Source organism: Cannabis sativa, chromosome 3, assembly GCF_029168945.1.
Source record: "Cannabis sativa cultivar Pink pepper isolate KNU-18-1 chromosome 3, ASM2916894v1, whole genome shotgun sequence".
Lineage (NCBI taxonomy): Eukaryota > Viridiplantae > Streptophyta > Magnoliopsida > Rosales > Cannabaceae > Cannabis > Cannabis sativa.
The window spans coordinates 41,910,812-41,932,756 of NC_083603.1; the positions used below are offsets into that span (position 1 = coordinate 41,910,812).

At 32.7% G+C, this 21,945-nt stretch overlaps 4 protein-coding genes across 8 annotated transcripts; 2 read left to right on the forward strand and 2 right to left on the reverse strand.

Annotated features, from left to right (window-relative positions):
• The first annotated feature begins 915 nt into the window (after nucleotides 1-915).
• On the forward strand, nucleotides 916-2,925 carry LOC115710269 (transcription factor JUNGBRUNNEN 1). The gene is made up of 3 exons (XM_030638630.2): nucleotides 916-1,223; nucleotides 1,352-1,647; nucleotides 2,280-2,925. Exons 1-3 carry the CDS (start codon nucleotides 1,025-1,027, stop codon nucleotides 2,784-2,786), a joined length of 1,002 nt encoding a protein of 333 aa, XP_030494490.2. The 5' UTR covers nucleotides 916-1,024; the 3' UTR covers nucleotides 2,787-2,925.
• A 176-nt stretch (nucleotides 2,926-3,101) lies between these two features.
• LOC115708659 (uncharacterized) lies at nucleotides 3,102-7,133 on the reverse strand. Of its 2 annotated transcripts, none has more exons than XM_030636642.2 (10): nucleotides 6,839-7,133; nucleotides 6,080-6,293; nucleotides 5,789-5,946; nucleotides 5,524-5,672; nucleotides 4,852-4,920; nucleotides 4,687-4,779; nucleotides 4,311-4,472; nucleotides 4,112-4,218; nucleotides 3,844-4,019; nucleotides 3,102-3,752 (listed from the first exon to the last, which is right to left on the reverse strand). In XM_030636642.2, exons 1-10 carry the CDS (start codon nucleotides 6,957-6,959, stop codon nucleotides 3,508-3,510), a joined length of 1,494 nt encoding a protein of 497 aa, XP_030492502.2. In that variant the 5' UTR covers nucleotides 6,960-7,133; the 3' UTR covers nucleotides 3,102-3,507. The 2 variants fall into 2 exon arrangements, with proteins under 2 accessions (XP_030492502.2, XP_030492503.2); XM_030636643.2 differs by having other exon boundaries at nucleotides 5,524-5,669; nucleotides 6,839-7,132.
• A 1,724-nt stretch (nucleotides 7,134-8,857) lies between these two features.
• Nucleotides 8,858-12,741, forward strand: LOC115709935 (uncharacterized). The gene is made up of 12 exons (XM_030638200.2): nucleotides 8,858-9,374; nucleotides 9,468-9,596; nucleotides 9,792-9,884; nucleotides 9,998-10,077; nucleotides 10,334-10,447; nucleotides 10,869-10,942; nucleotides 11,062-11,138; nucleotides 11,332-11,415; nucleotides 11,508-11,600; nucleotides 11,696-11,803; nucleotides 11,887-11,958; nucleotides 12,073-12,741. The coding sequence occupies exons 1-12, from the start codon at nucleotides 9,063-9,065 to the stop codon at nucleotides 12,490-12,492; spliced, it is 1,656 nt and encodes a 551-aa protein (XP_030494060.1). The 5' UTR covers nucleotides 8,858-9,062; the 3' UTR covers nucleotides 12,493-12,741.
• A 5,495-nt stretch (nucleotides 12,742-18,236) lies between these two features.
• On the reverse strand, nucleotides 18,237-20,325 carry LOC133035740 (UDP-galactose/UDP-glucose transporter 7-like). 4 transcript variants are annotated; one of them, XR_009686858.1, is made up of 3 exons: nucleotides 19,620-20,325; nucleotides 19,269-19,410; nucleotides 18,237-18,809 (listed from the first exon to the last, which is right to left on the reverse strand). XR_009686858.1 is itself a non-coding variant. In XM_061111899.1 (2 exons), the coding sequence occupies exons 1-2, from the start codon at nucleotides 19,007-19,009 to the stop codon at nucleotides 18,544-18,546; spliced, it is 348 nt and encodes a 115-aa protein (XP_060967882.1). In that variant the 5' UTR covers nucleotides 19,010-19,607; the 3' UTR covers nucleotides 18,237-18,543. The 4 variants fall into 4 exon arrangements, 1 of the variants encoding a protein (XP_060967882.1); XR_009686856.1 differs by having other exon boundaries at nucleotides 19,269-19,413; XR_009686857.1 differs by having other exon boundaries at nucleotides 19,086-19,413.
• Nucleotides 20,326-21,945: the final 1,620 nt, after the last annotated feature.

Here is a 21,945-nt window from a genome sequence, read left to right on the forward strand (position 1 = left end):
TCAAATCTCTATTATATTATATTAAATTAAATTATATATTATATTTTTATATAATATTATTAAATTTTAATTTATATTAAAATATTATATATATATATTTTTTTTGAACAAAAATAATTCATTAAACAGCAATATCCGCTATCACAATAAACTAAAGAGCATGTAGAACATATAATTAATACAACATATAATCTTATATAAAAATATTATATATATTAAGTGTTCATCAAATTAATTAATACAACATATAATTTTATATAAAAATATTACATACCATATAATTTAATATAATATTATAAAATATAATCCAGTATTTACCAAAAGGAACCCAAAAAATATATTTATATATAAGTAGGCAAAACCCATTTTTTTTCCAATACTGAAACAAAACTTTTAAGAATAATTAACATTTTTATGTTTTAATTTTATGACCACCTCAAATGAAAAATCATGTCATTTAAAATATATACGAATTAATAATTAAAAATTCCTCAAATATTAAAAATCCAAATATGAAATCTTATCCACCAAATATTCAGTATAGTTAGACAAAGTAGTCCACATGGACTTTAGTTTTGGCATATCTCATATAAATCATAATATGGTCGAGAAAAAAATAAGAGAATTAAAAAGTCTCTACTAATACTATTACTTACTACTACTCATTAATTCTTTTTCTGGGCAAACTTGTTAATCATATTAAATGTATATAGAAAGGTCTTATTTGGTTAACAATTAATAATAATGAGGAATTGTCGTGACTTTGTTTGGCTTTTGAATTTGCCCTAGTCAAACTAATGACCGTTGACCATGTTAAATATATTCAACTAACCAAACCAACCACTCTAATTATGAAGTAATAGTATTGCTCATCAACTTATATATATATATATATACATACATACACAACTTTAAAAGAGAGAATAGTATAAGTGTTACAATTACATATAGATGAGACAATTAGATTCCCTCATCATAATATTATTAAGAGAAGAATTATTATATACTAATTAATATATATAATATGGGTAGCAATAATAATAATAATCATATTAAGGATCATGATGATCATGATGATGATGTTCTTCCAGGGTTTAGATTTCATCCAACAGATGAAGAACTAGTTGGATTTTATCTTAAGAGAAAGGTTAATAATAAACCAATCACCATTGATCTCATCAAATCCATTGATATCTACAAATATGATCCTTGGGATCTTCCAAGTAAGTTGTACCCTTTTTTTATTACATTACATTACATATATAGTTCTTCTTTAAAATTCCCTAGAACTAAAACAGTTTTATTTTTCAATTATTTATGTATTTTAACATGATGATATGTGTATATGTAGAAGGATCATCATCAGGTGGAGATAAAGAGTGGTATTTTTTTTGTAAAAGAGGTAGAAAATACAAGAATAGTGTAAGACCAAATCGAGTAACTGGATCTGGATTTTGGAAAGCAACTGGAATAGATAAGCCAATTGTACGTAATAATAATCATATTGGTCTTAAAAAAACTTTGGTTTACTATCGAGGAAGTGCTGGTAAAGGTACCAAAACTGATTGGATGATGCATGAGTTTCGTCTTCCTCATAATTCTAACAACAACACTACTACTACTACTGATCCCCAATTATTAGAAGCTGTAAGTGTATACATATATATTTATATATCATAGTCTTTAGATTTCTTTGTTGTGTAAACTTAGTTTATTTTCCAATGCATCCAATAATATTCAAAAAATTAGTACACCAATTTCAAAATGTATAAAAATAAATAAAAACCCCATTTTGAGAACTACCCCATGTTTGTTTTGCAAACTTTAATTTACAGCTAGTAAAAATATTAAGTTTTATAAAAAAAATTATAATAGAATCATAACTATCATGTTTTTATTATGCATGGATGCATTTTTACCATTAAATTTAATATTCTAGTCAAAAAAGTCTTCCTAGGAACAAATATAATAATAACCCCAAATTCCCTATTTTATTAATATAATATATATATATGCTTTGTTTCATAGGTTTAATTAATTAAGTGAGACTATATAAAATAGTGATTTACTAATAATTACAAGTGGTTATAAAGTAATTTTTTGTACTAATTAAGCTACCATGGTACTTTATTATGTTATAATATATTATTACAAAACAAAGGATGAATATCACATGCTTTAGATTTTATATTTTTTTAATATATTAATTAGTTTTATTATATATATGATATATTATTAATTAGTGGTTTTAAATAATTAATTAAATATAATTTTTGCAGGAAATATGGACTTTATGTAGGATATTCAAGAGAAATGTGTCTTATAGAAAGTACACATCGGATTGGAGAGAATTATCAAGTAAAGTACGTACCACTACTCATCAACAGCCATTAATGGATTCTAAAAACAACAATGCCATGATGATCAATAATAATAATTACACAATTGATTTCAGTTCTTCAGTGATTTATGATTATGATCATAATAATTATAATGAGGAGATGAAGCCTGTTATAAATAATAATAATAATCACATTCATCATATCAAGATGAATAACAATAATAATAAAAATATTAATCATCATCATCAAGATCAAGATACTCAAGATCAACATCATGAGTTGCATGTAACTTCTTATGATGATCATAATATGGATTCCTTGATCTCATCAAGCCTATTTTCATCATACCAAGATGATCAACATGAATTCAACGATCAGATTTTCACACGTGCTGACTGGGATGAGCTTAGATCTATTGTTGGATTTACAGATTTTATTTTGTAAATTTATTAGTAATTTGTTACTACTTTTATATTATTAGTTACTAGTAATAATTAAGTGTGTGGTGTGGGGACTAGTGTAGCGTAGTGTACTGATTTTTTGCCACCCCCTTAATTAATTAATTAATTTTCTTATTCTTACACATTTTGTTTATTTTATTTTATAGCTACTTTTTAGGTAATTTGTGTTATTGATTTTCATAAAGTAAACCATTTTTCTCCCATTGAATAATATTATGAGATGTTTAAATATTTTCATTGTATTGTGACTCCAAGTTTCCCATCTTTAATGGTCAAAATTCAAAAACATATTAAGAAATAATGGTAACTTATAGAAATGGATTCATCAGAATTCAGAAGGGCTAATTTTGTTACAATTTACAAATCTGAAGCTGTTACATTACATGTTTGAAGTATCATATTCTAAAAAGTAAAGTCAATCTTAAATATAATTACAAAATACAGGGGTCCAACTCCAATCTGTAGCACACTTCACAGCTTCACAGCTCAATCTTGTTTTCTCTTACATGGTCTTTTTCCGGGATGCAGTGCAGCCAAAGCCGACAAGTAAAGAAACCGTGCAATCTCATTTAGAAGTCGATGGCTGCATTGACAGCATTGTACTTAGCCTCCTTCAATGTGCATATACCAAAGCCATCTTCTCTTCTCCATCTCATACTATGCTTGCCAATCATGATTCACCTAGTAACTGATTAAGACCATGGTTAAGAGAATTGAAACCACTTGCCCTTTTGTTCAGGTCTTCTACCGCTAGGTGGAGTAACGCTAATTCTGTCTGCACTTTTGGAAAGCCATTTCCCAAAACCAGGTGAAGAAACAAGCTCTTCGAGGGCTTTCTCGGTGGATTCTTTGGTGAACTCTTCCCAATCAGGCTTTGAGAATCTTCTCCTTTCAGGTGTGGTATGAAAACTAGACAAGTATAGCTGACTGGAGGTATTGTTGCTAAAACCTGAAACATAAACAGGTTCATAAAACAGAGCATTTTAGGTTGGTCCATGGTGTCTTTTATTAAGTGGTGTATAGAATCAGCAGAAGCAAACCATGATCAGAACTGCTTGGAGCAATAGAGTAACCCTTTGATCGATGCCCTGTTTGGAAATTGAAGTCTTCACTGCTTCGGATATTGTAATTGTATTTATCAAGAGAATCTTCAGAAGAGGAAAGCTCAGACAGACGTGACTTTCTGTGCCTTCTGTGAGCTAATTTTGTTAAATTTCTGAAAAGGTATTAAAAGGAGGATATCCATATCATTCATGACTAATTTATCCAAACCAAAAATATTTCAATATGGGAAACAAACAGCCTTACCTATGGATACGACGCAGGATTCTCGATCTAAAGATTCTTCTAGAAAGTGAAGAGATCAATATTCCAAATACTAAAGCTTCCAATGCCACTATGGTATCCACAGAACTCTGGAAATTACAAAGCACCCCTCATCTATGCAGTCACTTATTTATAATTAATTAACATAGAAACATTAAGAATATTGTTCAAGGGTAAGAACCTGAAGAATTAAAACCGCAGAGAGGATTCTGATGAACCATTCAACAAAGTGGGATGTGCTTAAATCAATTGATCCATCTTTTGTTAGGATACACTTGCGAACAGCCCAAAAGCCCAACCATGCGCCAGCAAGAAAATTGAGAACCAACAGAAATAATACCAACTGACACCATTGATTATCAGAGAAGCATTTAGCTTAGCACTATAGCCATCTATGACATATTTCCAAGAGAATTTAAAAAGAAATAAGCTGCTTTACAGGCAGTCTTCTCTATGAGTGAAAAGGCTAAGCATTGATAGAATAGCTTGCCGTAAAATTTATTTTAGACTTTCAGAGCAGAGAAACAATGCAGTTCTAATAGCCAAAAATTACTTACAGCATAGAATATTTCCTCATCAATTCCAATCTCCATAAGTATTGAATGCCAAAATTGAGGAAATTGGTATAAGAGAAATGACACATAACCGACCTGAGAATTGAGACGTAAATGTATCATGCTTGTGTAAGCTAAAGGGAATAAGGATTAAGAGCTGATACCTACAGCAGATGAATAAATTAACAATGAAGTCTTTGGATGAGTTGGATAAAGATTTGTTGTCTTTTTCAGTCCCTGTTAATGAAACCAAAACAAAGAGTCAAATTACATCAAAAAAAATTGCCAAACAAAACTCAGTTATTTTTCAAAAAAATGAATGCAGTAGATAATTCATTCTCATTCGAAAAGATGCCTTGCCGAAATTGTGGCAAAACAAATGTATCTAGAAGGGAATGGCACATTGTATAGCTCAAACATGAAATTACAACATAATTATTAACCATATATTAGATGCAACTTACAAGTGGATAGAATTTTAACTTCATGTTTAACTTGAGAATATAGAATCCATCTAAGAAACTTAACCATACCAGTCACTTATTTCTAATGTTGATTGATATGGTAACAAAACAAACATGATTAAAGACCACATGCATAATAATAATAATAGGTCACACAAACATAACAAGAAATACTTATCAATAAAGTATGAGTGTGTCTGGTGAACAAGATTCTGAAGTACATACTAGAGTTAAGCATCACAACAAAGTGAATTAGGCAAGAAATCCATTACTCATTTCTATGTCAATGACTACGAGCGAAGAAATGAATCCTTAGATAAATAATAAAGCCTACATAAACAGGTTAGAAATAGCACAAGAGAAAGAAATGCAGTACCTGAAAAAAGCAAATCAATATTACAAGGACGGCACCAGTTGTTATTGTACTGACATAGTAAAATGCTAACGAGTTGCTCAGATTGGGAGCCAAACTCATGAGGATAATACCCAAGATCAAATATATTACACGACTAAGGAAAAATCCTGCTGAAAAAGAACAGAGAAAATGTGTGATTAAAAGAGAGCAAAGCATTTGAACTACTTAGTAATGCAAAAATTTTACTGAATGGGAAAACCATCTGACTGTAAGTTAGGCAGTCTACCTTCTTCAATAGATACTACAAAACCTTCTAAAGATAAATTAGTAGTCCGAATATCTAACACCTTGTATCCAAAAGGCGACATGGAACGAGCCCATGAACCATTAGAAATTTTCTCCCATCGGCTATTGGGGCACATTCCTATCTCCAGAGATATGTTCCTGCAGATCGAAAGATAGATTCCCCGAGTTCTTTAAAACACAAGCTGTTACCAAAATGATGAGACACCAACAGAATATACCAACAATGCCATAAAGTTGAAAAAAAAAATGGCTATAGAAAGTAACAACTCACCTATGGAAGCAAACCTCAGCCTTTGGCAAAACACTTGAATCTTTCGCGGATACACTCAACATAACTGAATGAGCAAACTTTCTAAGATTTTTAATCCTCGAAAATCCATAAACATGAACCCTTTCACAGACCATGGAAGTGCCAGGCTTGGAACTGTGCAAGTATTTCACTGGTATGCCATGAGATAATTGCAACATGGCAAATGGAGCAACAACTGCAAAATCAAAGTTATAAAAAACTCTAATGATAGCAGTCTGCAATGATATAACATAAAATCCCACTCTGATTCATCATCAAGCAAAATTCATAAAAGAAAGTTTACTTTGGATCTTCAACTTTGATCACATTCTCTCCCAATAAAGAAAAGGCACCCCATAAAGTTCACTTTGAAGATAATTAATTGCATTTTTTTTGAGCACTACTTAATAGATTAGTAAACCAAATACATTACAATGTATAGCCCTTAATTTACTTGTTAAACAGTTCTTGCACAAAAAGTAGAAGTACCTACATATACATATATTTCAATAAATTGGATACAATAACTATCAAAGAACCCAAAGGGGGCAACTGTTTCACATGTTTATGAAGACAAAATATGAGCTTTTACCAGCCAGATTAAAAAAAAAAGTAAACTTTTTCCAATTTCCAAGGCAACCAAACAGAAGAAAAAGATAAATTCACATAGTTCTCATTGATGTTGCAAGTAAAGAATGTAGGCAAGCGACATAGTGAGAGGTGAGAGAGAAGAGAGATTACCTAAAGAATGTTGATTGGGTGGTGGAACAGTGGAAGAAGAGGAAGATGGAAGAAGAAGAAGAAGAGGAAAGAGAAGGGAAAGAATGGATGTAGAAATTAGGGCATTGTTAGCAGACTCCATTGCAGCTTGAGCCTTGAGGTTCAGTTCCGTTCTTTTCTGTTGTCGAAATTTTGTGAATATATTATTTATGGCGCGCTCTACACCCGGGAGAAGAAAAGGAGATTTGTGATTGTGAAACCAAAATTATTTTCTCTCATTCTTTCTTTCTCAATCTTTTAACTTTCTTGTTTTATTTTTTATTGGGAATACACTGCTGAGCATCACTTGGTTTGGTCGTTTTTTTTATATAAAAATTTAAAATTCGATTTTCGATTTGGATTGCTGCAATTCGAAAACCGACCGACCGTATTGAACCTCGGTCTGATCAGTTTAAATGCCTAAACTAAACTTTTTTTAGAAAAAAAAAATGATCCAATTTATTCTATAAATTCATTAATATTAATATTAAAGTTAAAAGAATAAGATAATTAGTTTTTTAACAATTAATTTGTATGTTTGTAGTTGTAACAATAATATATTATTAGTAATTATAATACATGTAAAAAAAAATTAATAAATTAATATATATGTATAACGGTCGATTTATTATCCAAAAAAAATCGACCGTTCAATGGCGCTTTTAACCATTAGCGGTTTTTTTGGTTTTCGGTTTTGTCAGTTTCGATTCCAATGGTGTTCGGTAAATCAGTTTGAACGATTTTTTCGATTTTTTGGATTTTATGCTCACCCCTAGAATACACTCATTTACTACCTTGTGTTTTCATGAAAAATATATTTGGTTTCAATAATATTTAATTAGTACCTTATATGTTTAAATTGTATAAATATTTAGCACCCTAAAGTAAAATTTAATCGATACAATTTTATCAATTTAACCAAACATTCCTCAATTATATGTAATCAAATAATTAAATTTGATTTCAAAATTCATAAAATTTTAGACTGTTAAATGTATTGATAAAATTTTATCAAAAAAATTTGAATTTAAAGTACCAAATATATATATGATTTTAAAATACAAGGTACTAAATAAGCATTATTAAAAATACAGGGTACCAAATATATAGACACTCTTTTTTTTATTTTTCTAATTTTTTTAATAATTTGTGTTTTCATATCATTAAATTCTTATTTTCTATTTAGAAATTATTCTAAATATACTAATAAAAAATGACACGTAGACAATAACTAAATATTTAATGGCCAAATACTTACGGAAGTTTTAGAAAAAAAAAAATGGGTTTCAAAATTATAAGTCGGGTTCGGGTTTCATTAATTTAACACCTGAAAAAACTAGGTTACAGCTAAACCTGCCCGAAACTCGAATGTATATTATTTTTAATTTTTTTTTATATATTTTCTATTTAGCCCTAAAAATATAAACTTAAAAAAAAAAATCCTATTTTTGAAAAATGATATATCTTCTTCCTTCATTTATTTTCTTTTCTTTTGTTATGAAAAAATGCATAAAAAATTATATTTTCAAAAGGAAAAAAGGCCAGCCCAATCCGAATTCAGTCAAAACTCACCTAGACCCGGTCCAATCCACACCCGACCCACTCGCACCCAAAACTCGAAAACCCAATCAGGAATTTGGTATACTAATCTTAAAGGAAATTACACTCTATACCTTTTTTATGTTGTGCTTTTTTATTTTTACCTTCTTTTTTAAAGTCTATCATTTTTACCTATTTTTTTAAATATTGTACCAATTTTGCCCTTGTAACTTCAAGATACTCTCCATGTAATTCTCTTATGTTAGGGTATTTTGGTTACAATAGATATAAAAAAAGTTATGTTTCATTTATATAAGATTAGAGATAAATTTGATTAATTGATTAATAAAAATTGTATTTTTCAACTTACCCCTAATCCTATACTTCGGAACCCGAAAATTTAAAATCAGCACCCCAAAGTAAAAGGATATTATAGAAACTTAGGGACTTAATTGCTAAAACATTAAATAAAAGGACCAACTATAAAAACCCTCCTCCTCTTTTCCATTAACAGACTCAGCCGCCAAACAACACAACGGACACTGTTCTCTCTCTCTCTCTCTCGGCCTCAGTTCGCCTGAGCTCGGCTCTTACGACGGCGTTTTCTTCCGAATTCGTTCGGCCATAATCATCTGCGCTGTCGTGGTTCAGCTTCGTTGAGAGCTAAATGGCTATGGTGGAGGAAAAAATAGAGACTGGTGAGCCGATAGTAGTGAATGGAGCTGTGAAAGTTGTTGAAGAAGAGGTTGAAGATGATGAAGGTGAGCTTTCTTGGTCTTCAGACTCTGAAATCGGAGAAGCTTTGGACTACTTGGATTCCAAGGATGATTACGATGGAGTAGAAGGGGGTTTTACGCTTAATTCGAGGCGGCCTAATGCTCATGGAGGGCTTCATTCACGACCTAATTCTTCCACTCTTCAACCTCTCAATAATCGTAACCAGAAGTTCTCTAATCATATCCGAGCTTCGCCTTTGGAGGTATGGTGTGTAGTTAAATTCGTTTTGAGACGTAAATTTCATTAATTTGTTTGAATTGGATGAAATTCAGTAGGGTTTTGGTTTGGATTACAGGAGTGGGAAGGGAGAATCAATGTTGGCATGTCGAATTCTGTAACCACTGCAATTCGAGGAAGCTTTAGGGATATGGCAATTGGTAGAACAAAAACTACTGAGAAAGCTGATCGTGCCACTGTTGAGCAGGTGAGCGAAAATTCTTGCCTTTTATCAATGTGCATTACTTTTTTCTCACTCTGTTTTTATTCTGAGTGTGTTTAGTTCTACTTGCTAATGTTGTTGATCACTATTTATCTCTTTGTGTTTAGTTATTTCAATGGAATTTTTCACACGTTTGATTATCTCCTTATATGGAATATGACCAAATATGATTGTTTCTAGGCAATTGACCCAAGAACTCGGATGGTTTTATTTAAAATGCTGAACCGGGGTGTATTTCATGATATTAATGGCTGCATTTCGACTGGTAAAGAAGTAAGCTTTCACTATTCTTGCCTTCTGTAGTTTGAAGAATATGTGTTAAGCTTACCGTAATTATAGAGAGTATTTTACTTTTTGTTTAAACTCTTGTCTGTTTATTTCTGCAGGCAAACGTTTATCACGCAACCAAATCAGAAGGCCAGGAACTCGCCATTAAAGTTTACAAAACATCTGTTTTGGTATTTAAGTAAGTATTTGAATCTGTGTAAATTCTTTAATGTGGTAACTGCAAAAGAAAAATATATCTATGTTTCTCTTATATTGAGTATGACTACTTGTTCTAGAGAATTTTGGCAGACTTTGTGATAAATGTTCAGTTTTCTTGCAATTGACTATAGTTCACTTTCTAAGTAAAAGCAGCATGTCAGTTCTTTTATCCAGAGAATTTTTCTTTGTTTAAGCCTGATATTGTATTTATCTTGTTCTCTCCTTTTCAATTTCAGGGACAGAGATAGATATGTACAAGGGGACTATCGCTTCAGACATGGATACTGCAGGCACAATCCTAGGAAAATGGTCAAGACTTGGGCTGAGAAAGAGATGAGGAATCTTATTAGGTAAGCAATAATTTCAGTTACAGAGAACCTCTGTATTTATATTTATATAACAGTGTATCAGTATTCAGTGTCTTGTTAGGTAAGCAATATTTAAATGAATGTGCACACAGAACTTCTAGTACCACAGAAAAATTATTGATTCTTTAATTGAGGTATAATTCAAGTGAATAGTGGGCTACTAGAGGCACTTGTGCATGGAAATTTATTCTAATTTTGTTAGTTATACCCCATTTCAAAGGAGATTTTTTATTAATTGTCAATTTTGTCTTCAACCAACCTGTAGATTGGGAAATTAATGGCAACCTAAGTCTCTTTTTCTGCTTGCCTCTAGATAGGAAATTTCCATAGATGAGCGTGCTTGCTTATTATTAATTTTAGTTGATGTCATTTAATAAGGATATATAACTCCTATTATGTGTAGGCTAAAGGCTGCAGGAATACGGTGCCCAACTCCAATACTTTTGAGACTTCATGTTTTGGTGATGGAATTCATAGGTATTCGTTGCCTTTCTTATTATTATATCTTGATGAATGTTTAAATTAATTAATATTCTCTCTTCTTATATATGGTTTTGTAGTGTTTGACACTTGAAATACTTTTGGTATTCTTATAGGAAAATCAGGTTGGGCTGCACCTCGTCTTAAGGATGCTAATTTATCACAGGACAAGCTTCGTGAAAGTTATATGGAGGTGTGTTTTAATTATTGAATTTAGTTTTTTTATTTTTTTTTTATTTTTGCAAATAGGAACAAAAACCTATGCATGCCATAGCCTGCTCTGCTGAAGGCATGCTCTAAAAGTTGTTTTATGTCCGTGGGGTCACTGGGATGTGATGGTTTTTCTTTCATTTATTTTGAATAATGTCTTTGTGAATTGTTAACAGATAATAATTGCTATGAGGACATTATATCAAAAGTGCAAACTGGTGCATGGAGATCTTAGTGAATACAACATACTGTATTATGAGGTAAGCTATATTTGTTATATGACTTGGTGATACGGTATACATGTTATTCTCTGCATCTTTATTCACAAGTAGTCTTCTCTTTTGTTTTTCAGGGTCACTTGTATATAATTGATGTTTCTCAATCTGTTGATTTGGACCATCCTCATGCCCTTGATTTCCTACGTGAAGATTGTGTTCATGTTTCTGTAAGTTATCCAGACAACATTAAAGCTGATAAATATCTACTTTTTTCAATTAAAAGTCAGCATCAAAACCTTATAAAACATTCGGTGAAATGCAGGATTTTTTCAAAAAACATGGTGTGGCCGTTATGACAATCAGAGAACTATTTGATTTTATAGTCGATCCATGTATTGCTGATGATGGTGTAGAAAGTTACCTTGAAGAGGTATTACCTTATCTGCATTCAAATCTTATTTTTATTTTCGAAAGAATCCTGGGAAAATCCTGACTTCTTTTGTTTTACATCAGCTGCAACAAAGAATCATGTCGAGAGGGGATGTAACTGCAGAGCAAGAAATTGCAGATTCTGTATTTGTGCAGGTACCATATTTGACAAGCTATAAAAATCTTTGTGGTATCAATAATATCTTACAAAGATAATAGTTTTTAAGCTAATGTTGGGTGGTTAATATTTTATGTTGGTACTTTTCTCAGTCATACATTCCAAAGACATTGGATCATGTGAAAAATGTTGAGGAGGATGTGATTCGGCTGACTAGTGGTCAGGACACGGGCGATATGTACTATCAGACTATCACCGGACTAAAGCAGGCTCTTTCTAAGGAACAACCGGCTCTATCTGGGGATCAGCCACAGGAAAATGAAGCAAACCTTGTAGGAAATTCCGCGGAGACTGAATCCGAGGCTAGTAGTGATGAAGACGAAGAAGACTCGACAGATTCTGAAGGGCATTCATCGGAAACTGAGTCACAAACTCCTGCTGATAAGAAAGCTGCTAGAAAAGAGCACAAAAAGAAGGTGAAAGAAGAGAAGAGAGAGGGTCGAAAGAATAAAGTGCCCAAGGCTTTGAAGAAAAGAAAGAAGAAGTTGTCTAAAGCCAAGAAGACAAGATAGTTAGTAGTAAGATATCTCTGAATATTTATTGTAGATATCAGAGACAAAGTGGTTAACATATTAGATATCCTAGCAATTTTGGCAGCTATTTTGAAGAGCAAGCTGTTTAATTTTTCATTTATTTACCCACTTTTTCTGGGATGTAGTGAGGTTTTCTCACCTATAAAATTTTGTTTTTAAGTGATGGCTTGCTTGCTTGATTTGTATGATATTAATTGATATCTTTACAAAACTTAAGAGGGTGATCATCCACATGCTACTTCAACCGATTATGGTAATTCTGATTAGAAGTTATTTACATCTATGATTTGAAATAACCAAAATCTGCACAAAATTAGTCTAAGAAAGCTGAATAAATGGCCCAAGGTAAATTTTAAAAATAACACACACACATTAAGGTGAAAAATTATACAACCTTATTTCACATGTCTAAAAAAATTTGATTTAAAGTTAAGTTTTGTAGGTAAGTGAGTGTCCTTATTACAACTTACAAGCATAGAGGAATTTATCTCATTGTTTGGATATGCCTCTCTTTACCTCATTCAAATAAAGCTATTTAAGATTTTTGCTTCCCGAACTATAACTTATACATTAAACATCAATTTTTTGGAAATAAATAATAAGTTATAGTAAAAGAAGTCGCGAGAAGCAAATAAACTTTTCAACACGTTAAAGATGATTCATAAACTATATACAATATTATAAATTGGTCATTATACGTGACAAACAAAATGATGATATCACTGCTTATACAGTTATCACGTCAGTACCATATCACGTATGTAATTAATTTGAAAAAAAAAAATTAATTAAATTTTACATATTTTTCTTAATCACTAATTGATTTTTTAAAAATATGTAATTTTTATTTTTTATAATTTTAAATTATACATGTGGCGCTGATGTGACAACTAACTAAACAGTCATATTATCATTTTGTTTGCCACGTGTGATAAAACTTGAGAGAATGACCAATTTACAACACTGTGAATAGTTTAGGGACCATTTCTAACGGGTTGAAAAGTTCAGGGAGCACAATAATGCATAGGTCATAGCTCGGGGGTAAAAATTTTAAATAACCTTTAAAATAAGGGTAAATACCATTTTAAACCTTGTGTTTTGTAAAAGAGTACAAATAGAACTGGTTAAATGATAAAATGGACTATGTATTTTCTAAAATAATACTAAATAGAACCCTGAACTGATTTTTTATCAAAATAAAACTTAAAAATAATATGATCCGGAGATATTACGATAAAATGGTTACATTTTCTTTATCTGTTCGTTTTAGAAATTGTCTTTAAGTTGATTATAGTAAAAAAAAAAATTATCGAAAAATTGAGCTCATGGTGCCTACTTTTATTATTTTAGAAAATATAGTGTCTATTTTATCATTTAACAAAATAAAAAGTGAAATCAATAACTTTTGTAAAATACAAAATCTAAAATAGTATTTATGGGTGATGTTAGACTATATATATAGTGTATGTAATATAGCATATACAATGATATGAAATGCGGAAAATAAACTTTAATCATATCAATAATATATGCGATGAAAGGATCGATGTACCTCCAACCATTGATCTTTGAGCTTCAATCCCTGCGATAGCTTCGGTATTGGAGTTCGGGCTTCCTCGCTCTCTCAACTCTCTTTAGATGGAATTTGCTGAATGAATTCAGAATGAGTGAGGAGCTCGGGGACCAAGACCCTATATTTATAGGTGAGATACTCCATCAGTATCTGCGCCACATTAATTGTCAGAATATTTTGACAATTAATTCAGGAAATCAAATCAGGTAATGAATATAGAAATCTGACCATATATAGAATATTACATAATTGATTTTGTTCAGATTCAATGAATATAAAATATTCATTTATCAGAAAATCAATTATTTATTTATTTCCTTAAATAGAAAATCATTTCCTTAATTAGAAAATAACTTCCATATATAAAATATTCTAATATTCTCCCACTTGGTCAGCATTTAAACTAAAATATTCAAACCCAACGTTCCTCATTATATAATAAACATACGAATCATAGCGACATGTCCTCATTATGAATCGAGTATTATCTTCCATGTATTACAATACATTTATTATATAACAATGTACTTTATGTGGCAATGTACTTAAGTGAATAAACCCTAAACCTTATGTTTACTCAGGTCCTCTGAAATTTTTCTCAAATGTAAAATTAAGATGCGCATAAATATGAGAAAATCAAAAATAAGAGTTTCATTAATAATAACTTTATTTGTACAAATTACATAAGGGAACCAAGTCCCATGTTCTCTACATGATCCTTGAATTTATGAGGTGGCAAGCCTTTTGTCATAGGATCGGCAATCATCAATTCAGTGCTAATGTGTTGAATGACCACTTTATTTTCCTTAACACGTTCTCTAATAGCTAAGTTCTTAATGTCGATGTGCTTGCTTCGACTTCCACTTTTGTTGTTCTTAGCCATGAAAACAGCAGCTGAATTGTCACAGAACATCTTTAGCGGCCTTGCAATGGAATCAACCACTCTAAGGCCTGAAATGAAACTCTTTAGCCATACACCATGTGATGTAGCCTCAAAACAAGAAACGAACTCAGCCTCCATAGTAGAAGTAGCAGTCAAGGTTTGTTTGTTACTCCTCCAGGACACAGCTCCACCAGCAAACATAAACACGTAACCAGATGTAGATTTACGTGAATCAGTGCAACCAGCGAAATCTGAGTCTGAGTAGCCAACTACTTCTAGATTGTCAGTTCGTTTGAACATCAATTTGTAATCCTTAGTACCCTGAAGATACCTCATTACTTTCTTTGCAGCTTTCCAGTGGTCTATCCCCGGGTTACTCTGAAATCTTCCTAACATTCCGACAGAATAAGCAATGTCGGGTCTTGTGCACACCTGAGCATACATTAGGCTTCCGACAGCAGAAGCATAAGGAATGTTCTTCATTTGTTCTCTTTCAAAATCATTCTTTGGGCACTGACTCAAATTTAATTTATCACCCTTCATAATTGGAGCAACGCTCGGTGAACAATCTTTCATATGAAATCTTTCTAAAACTCTGTTGATGTAGGCTTCTTGAGATAAACCTAAGATACCTCGGTATCTATCTCTATGAATCTTAATGCCTATGACATAGGATGCTTCACCCATGTCTTTCATCTCAAAGTTCTTTGAAAGAAATTGTTTCACTTCACGTAGCAACCCTTTATCATTGGATGCAAGAAGAATATCGTCCACATATAAAACAAGAAAACAGATCTTACTCCCACTTTTCTTCAGGTATATGCATTGATCCATGACATTCTCTTCAAATCCAAAGGAAGAGATGACATCATGAAATTTTAAATACCATTGGCGGGATGCTTGTTTTAATCCATAGATGGACTTCTTGAGCTTGCATACCAAATCCTGACCTTCACTAGAGGAGAATCCTTCTGGTTGTTTCATGTATACCTCCTCCTCTAGATCACCATTCAGAAAAGCAGTTTTTACATCCATCTGCTCCAGCTCTAAATCAAAATGAGCAACTAATGCCAAGATGACTCTGAGGGAATCTTTCTTTGATACAGGAGAAAAAGTCTCCGTATAGTCAATTCCTTCCTCTTGAGTGAATCCTTTAGCAAACAAGTCTCGCTTTGTACCTCTCAGTGTTGCCTAATGAGTCTTTCTTAGTTTTATAGACCCATTTACAGCCAATGGCTCTCGCCCCATTAGGCAACTTTACAAGTTCCCAGACTCTGTTGCACCTCATAGAATTCATTTCATCATCCATAGCATTGTACCACAATTTTGATTCTCTACACAACATAGTCTTTGTAAATCTTTGGTTTGATAGGTCTAGTAGATCTTCTTAAGACTTCACCAACAGGCTCTTGGGGAGCAGCAACAGGTTCAGCAGGTTGTTCAACAGTTGCAGGCAACTCTTGAACATTTTGATCTACTGGATTATCATTACCAACTTGTGGATCTTCAGTGATTGGTAATGGTTGTTCAACATTCGTTTGAACTACAGGAGTGTTAACCATTATCAATCTTGCTTTTGAAGTGGAAGGTTCTGAAGGATCTTTCTCAGGACCTAAGTCCTTTGATTGATCACTCCCACTGATCAAGGCATTCTCAAGAAATTTTGCATTCCTTGATTCCACAATTCTTGTGCTATGAGATGGACAATAAAACTTGTAACCTTTAGACTTTTCAAATGTACCCTATAAAGAATCCGCTTATGGTCCTTGGGTCCAATTTCTTCTCTTGTGGATTATATATTCTGACTTCAGATGGACATCCCCAAATGCGTACATGATTCAAACTTGGTTTCCAACCTTTCCATAATTCAAAAGGAGTTTTTGAGACTGCCTTTGTTGGAACTCGGTTTAATATGTACACGGATGTCTTTAATGCTTCAGTCCACAAGGATTTAGGAAGATTAGAGTTGCTACTAAGCATACTCCGCACCATGTCCATTAATGTTCGGTTTCTTCTTTCTGCAACACCATTTTGCTCGGGTGTACCGGGCAAGGTGTAATGGGCAACAATCCCATTTTCTTCAAGAAACTTCGCAAATGCACCAGGTGCTTGTCCATCTTCTGTGTATCTACCATAATACTCACCTCCTCTATCTGATCTCACTATCTTAATTTGCTTGTTGCATTGTTTCTCTACTTCAGCTTTAAATATCTTAAAGACATCTAATGCTTCACTTTTATTATGAAGTAAGTAGATATACATGTAGCGTGAGTAATCATCTATGAATGAGATGAAGTATTTCTGACCATGTGACTCCATATCTGGACTACATATATCAGTATGTATGATTTCTAATATTTCAGAACTCCTATGGACACCAGTTTTGACAGACTTGGAGGTTTGCTTTCCCTTAATGCAATCCACACAAGTATCAAAGTCAGTAAAATCTAAGGTATTGAGTACCCCATCTTTTACCAACCTTTTAATTCTATCAATGGAGATATGTCCCAATCTCCGGTGCCACAATGTACAGGAATCCTCTTTCATACCAGATTCTAATAAATACACACTACTACAAAAAGGGGTATTTTCGTCGTTTTATAAGTGACATATAAAGATTTTACGTCGGTCTACAGAACCGACGTGTAATCCGTAGACGTAAATAGTGCTTTATTTGCGTCGTTTTTAAAAAGACGCAAAATACAATTTTCGTCATTTGAAAACCGACGCTAAAAAATTACTTTTCTATTTTATTTTAAGCGTCGGTTAAAAAGTGACGCTAAATGTGTCATGGCATTTTAAAATTGTCACAAAAAACTTATTCCGTCGGTTTAAAAATGTCATATCTATTACGAAAAAACTTTTTTTTTTTACCTATTGCGTCACTTATAAAATGAAGCACAAATATAAGTAAGGGAAAATTGCAAACTAAATATAAACTAATTACATATACAAAAGATAACAACCATAAAACTTGTTTCTCAGATTATGCATGAAAAATCTTTCAACACAAACTATTAGCTAATTAACTATATCATGTTTGAAGAAATAATGAACCTATTTTTGAAATTGACAAATGACAACTAAATCAAAATTTACAATTTAGTTTGGTAACGAGAAGCATTCAATTTGAATTGACAGAGACAAACAAACCATACAACATTTGATAAGCAAACACCAAACAAAGATAAGCAAAAATTGCCATTTTGTTGAACTAGTTTCACCTCTGCATTAGCCTTTTAAATAAGAGAGCAAATATTACTCATCTGATTGTCAATGCATCCTGACATTAATATATATCCTTTATATTACAACAAAAGGAACAATAAATATACAACCTCTTTTTTCAAATTAAACTATACAAACTCTAAAAAAATTTCTTCTCTTCTTTTCAAATATTTCCAGCAATTATCACTTTCCACATATGATATGAGTAAGTCCTACTTACTCCAATCTAGTCATTGTAATCCATGAAATATTTCACAATTGACAATATTCCATATCCACACAAAGTGAGAATATAAATTTTCTTAGATACACTTGTACAAACAACCTAAACTGAATTGAAAATAGTCTAAGCATCATAACATACCTGTGTTGTAGGTCTTCCCTTTCCTGAGAAGAACCCGTCAATCAAAACTGCGAGTGGTGTGAGTCCCTTTATAGCAATGTACATTGGAATATTAACTCCCTTCAAGCTTGCCAAGGCAAATGCCACATTAGCATTATAGAACAATGACACTGGAAGAAGCTTCTTGGCAGTTGACATCTCTAATCCTTTAGCTTTTGTATACCCTGATCTTCGACCAGAGTATATATAAGAGCTGCAATGGCCAATTGCTACCCCAAAAAAATAGAGAGAAAGACAGAAATTAATCACCCTTCAACTTTGAATTTTCAATAAATAAGTACAGTTTCTGAAAATTAAAAGATTATTGTCTGTTTCATTAGGTAATACCTGCACAGTGAGAAGTGTCAATATAAATATTGCATAAGAATGGCTTTGTTAATAAAGACCATGGCCATGGAAGCAATCCCATATGACAAAGCAGCAAACAAACTATGAAAATAAATCTAAATTACAGAAAAATAATTACAACCCAAATAATAACTTACAAATCAATAATTCCCATTCAATTTCATCAAATCCCAATTGTAATTTTAGGCTTTGGAGTTCACCACTTAAGTCATTAATGAGAATTGATAACTTTTTTCATTGTGACAAATAATCAAACGTCTGGGCCACATTGTATTTTGTGTTGTTGTTTACAACACGTAACTATGGAGGGAGAGTTTTACCACAAGTCATGCTTTACGTGTAATCATGGTGGTTGCTTCCTGTCAACATCATCCTATGCTGCTTTGGATGGAATTCTTTACTCCAAGCACCACTTTGCCCAGTTATTCAAGGAGAAGGGAAGCTATAATCACCTAATTAAAACTTCTTCAATGAAGAAAAATGGAGTTCTATTAAATCAACAAAAGCCTGAGATAATAGACAAAACTAAAGCTGAAGAAGGAACAGAAGTAAACCCAGATGAGGATTCAGTCCAAACATAATTAGAGTGGATGAATAAATAGGGTCACCTATGAAAGAAAATAAAACGAGTAAAAAATGACAAAGAAAACTTGTATTGACTTATTTCTCACCGTAGAGACTATGAGACAGAGTGAGGCTCCATGAAGGTGGCTGCCGAGAAAGGGAAGATCTACTTCGTTCAGTACTTAGGAGACGATGGAGTGTTTTGGGCAAAGGGTTACCGCGAGGGTGAATATATATATATATTATAGCAATTAAGCATAATACAAAAAGTTACACAGAAAAATCACAATCCAAGTGAAGATTTAGAAGAAGAGTTATCGAGGGTCAAAGAAAAAGGGTAATGTGAGGGTTGTAAGGGAAAGAGAAGCAGAGTGGTTGACGGTGGAGGATCGACAATGGAGACGAAGAGGAGAGCGGAGCGGTCGACGATGGAGGATCGACAATGGGTCGAAGAAGGCAAATCCTCAGAGCTTTTTTGTCTTCAAAACGATTGAAGACGAATGTGAACAGTGGGATCGATTTGGGGGTTTAGGGATTTAGAAGTTGTTCCTCGCTATTTTATTTCTCGTCAATTTTAAAAGCTGACAAAACTTTTACTCGATTACAATTAACCGACGAGATAAGATCTCCATTTTTAATTTTTCTTTGCTTTCTTTGCCGTCAGTTTTATTTGTAGCGTCATTTTACTATACGACGCAAATCAATATTTTTTAATGGCGTTTAGTAAGCGACAGTCCTATCTTTTGCACACTATTCACGTCGGTCAACGCTGTGAATAGTAGCGTTGACCGACGCAAAAACTAGTTTTTGTAGTAGTGACACAACATAGTCTTTGTAAATCTTTGGTTTGATAGGTCTAGTAGATCTTCTTAAGACTTCACCAACAGGCTCTTGGGGAGCAGCAACAGGTTCAGCAGGTTGTTCAACAGTTGCAGGCAACTCTTGAACATTTTGATCTACTGGATTATCATTACCAACTTGTGGATCTTCAGTGATTGGTAATGGTTGTTCAACATTCGTTTGAACTACAGGAGTGTTAACCATTATCAATCTTGCTTTTGAAGTGGAAGGTTCTGAAGGATCTTTCTCAGGACCTAAGTCCTTTGATTGATCACTCCCACTGATCAAGGCATTCTCAAGAAATTTTGCATTCCTTGATTCCACAATTCTTGTGCTATGAGATGGACAATAAAACTTGTAACCTTTAGACTTTTCAGCGTACCCTATAAAGAATCCGCTTATGGTCCTTGGGTCCAATTTCTTCTCTTGTGGATTATATATTCTGACTTCAGATGGACATCCCCAAATGCGTACATGATTCAAACTTGGTTTCCAACCTTTCCATAATTCAAAAGGAGTTTTTGAGACTGCCTTTGTTGGAACTCGGTTTAATATGTACACGGATGTCTTTAATGCTTCAGTCCACAATGATTTAGGAAGATTAGAGTTGCTACTAAGCATACTCCGCACCATGTCCATTAATGTTCGGTTTCTTCTTTCTGCAACACCATTTTGCTCGGGTGTACCGGGCAAGGTGTAATGGGCAACAATCCCATTTTCTTCAAGAAACTTCGCAAATGCACCAGGTGCTTGTCCATCTTCTGTGTCTCTACCATAATACTCACCTCCTCTATCTCGATCTCACTATCTTAATTTGCTTGTTGCATTGTTTCTCTACTTGACTTTAAATATCTTAAAGACATCTAATGCTTCACTTTTATTATGAAGTAAGTAGATATACATGTAGCGTGAGTAATCATCTATGAATGAGATGAAGTATTTCTGACCATGTGACTCCATATCTGGACTACATATATCAGTATGTATGATTTCTAATATTTCGGTAACTCCTATGGACACCAGTTTTGACAGACTTGGAGGTTTGCTTTCCCTTAATGCAATCCACACAAGTATCAAAGTCAGTAAAATCTAAGGTATTGAGTACCCCATCTTTTACCAACCTTTTAATTCTATCAATGGAGATATGTCCCAATCTCCGGTGCCACAATGTACAGGAATCCTCTTTCATAACACATCTTTTAGTGCCAGCGTGAACATGCATAACATTATTAGTGGTATTATTTTGTAAATTAAGGCAGTAAAGACCATCAGACAAAATACCATTTTCAACACATTCAGATTTATAATATAAATTAAAATATTTGTCTGAAAATGTAAAGGAAAAACCAAAGGGTATAAGTCTTGAAACTGAAATCAAGTTTCTAGAGAAACTTGGTACATAAAAGGTCTTTTCTAACTTTAAAATAAAACCATTACTTAAAACTAAATTGCATGTTCCAATAGCTTCCACATGTGAGCCCATCTTGTTTCCAGATAAGATGCTTTGCTCACTTGCCACTGACTTCCTTAGATTTTGAATATCCTGCAAGGAATTTGTTATGTGAATTGTTGAACCGGAATCAATCCACCATG

Excerpts from the sequence above, each read along its gene's own strand:
- LOC115710269 (XM_030638630.2), top strand. The coding sequence starts at position 1,025 with ATGGGTAGCAATAATAATAATAATCATATTAAGGATCATGATGATCAT. Across the intron at positions 1,224-1,351 it reads TGATCCTTGGGATCTTCCAA|AAGGATCATCATCAGGTGGA; the intron begins GTAAGTTGTACC and ends GTGTATATGTAG. Across the intron at positions 1,648-2,279 it reads ATCCCCAATTATTAGAAGCT|GAAATATGGACTTTATGTAG; the intron begins GTAAGTGTATAC and ends TAATTTTTGCAG.
- LOC115708659 (XM_030636642.2), bottom strand. The coding sequence starts at position 6,959 with ATGGAGTCTGCTAACAATGCCCTAATTTCTACATCCATTCTTTCCCTT. Across the intron at positions 4,473-4,686 it reads ATGAGGAAATATTCTATGCT|TTGGTATTATTTCTGTTGGT; the intron begins GTAAGTAATTTT and ends CAATGGTGTCAG. Across the intron at positions 4,219-4,310 it reads CTGCGGTTTTAATTCTTCAG|AGTTCTGTGGATACCATAGT; the intron begins GTTCTTACCCTT and ends TGTAATTTCCAG.
- LOC115709935 (XM_030638200.2), top strand. The coding sequence starts at position 9,063 with ATGGCTATGGTGGAGGAAAAAATAGAGACTGGTGAGCCGATAGTAGTG. Across the intron at positions 10,078-10,333 it reads ACATCTGTTTTGGTATTTAA|GGACAGAGATAGATATGTAC; the intron begins GTAAGTATTTGA and ends TTTCAATTTCAG. Across the intron at positions 11,416-11,507 it reads ACAACATACTGTATTATGAG|GGTCACTTGTATATAATTGA; the intron begins GTAAGCTATATT and ends TTTGTTTTTCAG.
- LOC133035740 (XM_061111899.1), bottom strand. The coding sequence starts at position 19,009 with ATGGGATTGCTTCCATGGCCATGGTCTTTATTAACAAAGCCATTCTTA. Across the intron at positions 18,810-18,927 it reads TGACACTTCTCACTGTGCAG|CAATTGGCCATTGCAGCTCT; the intron begins GTATTACCTAAT and ends TTTTTGGGGTAG.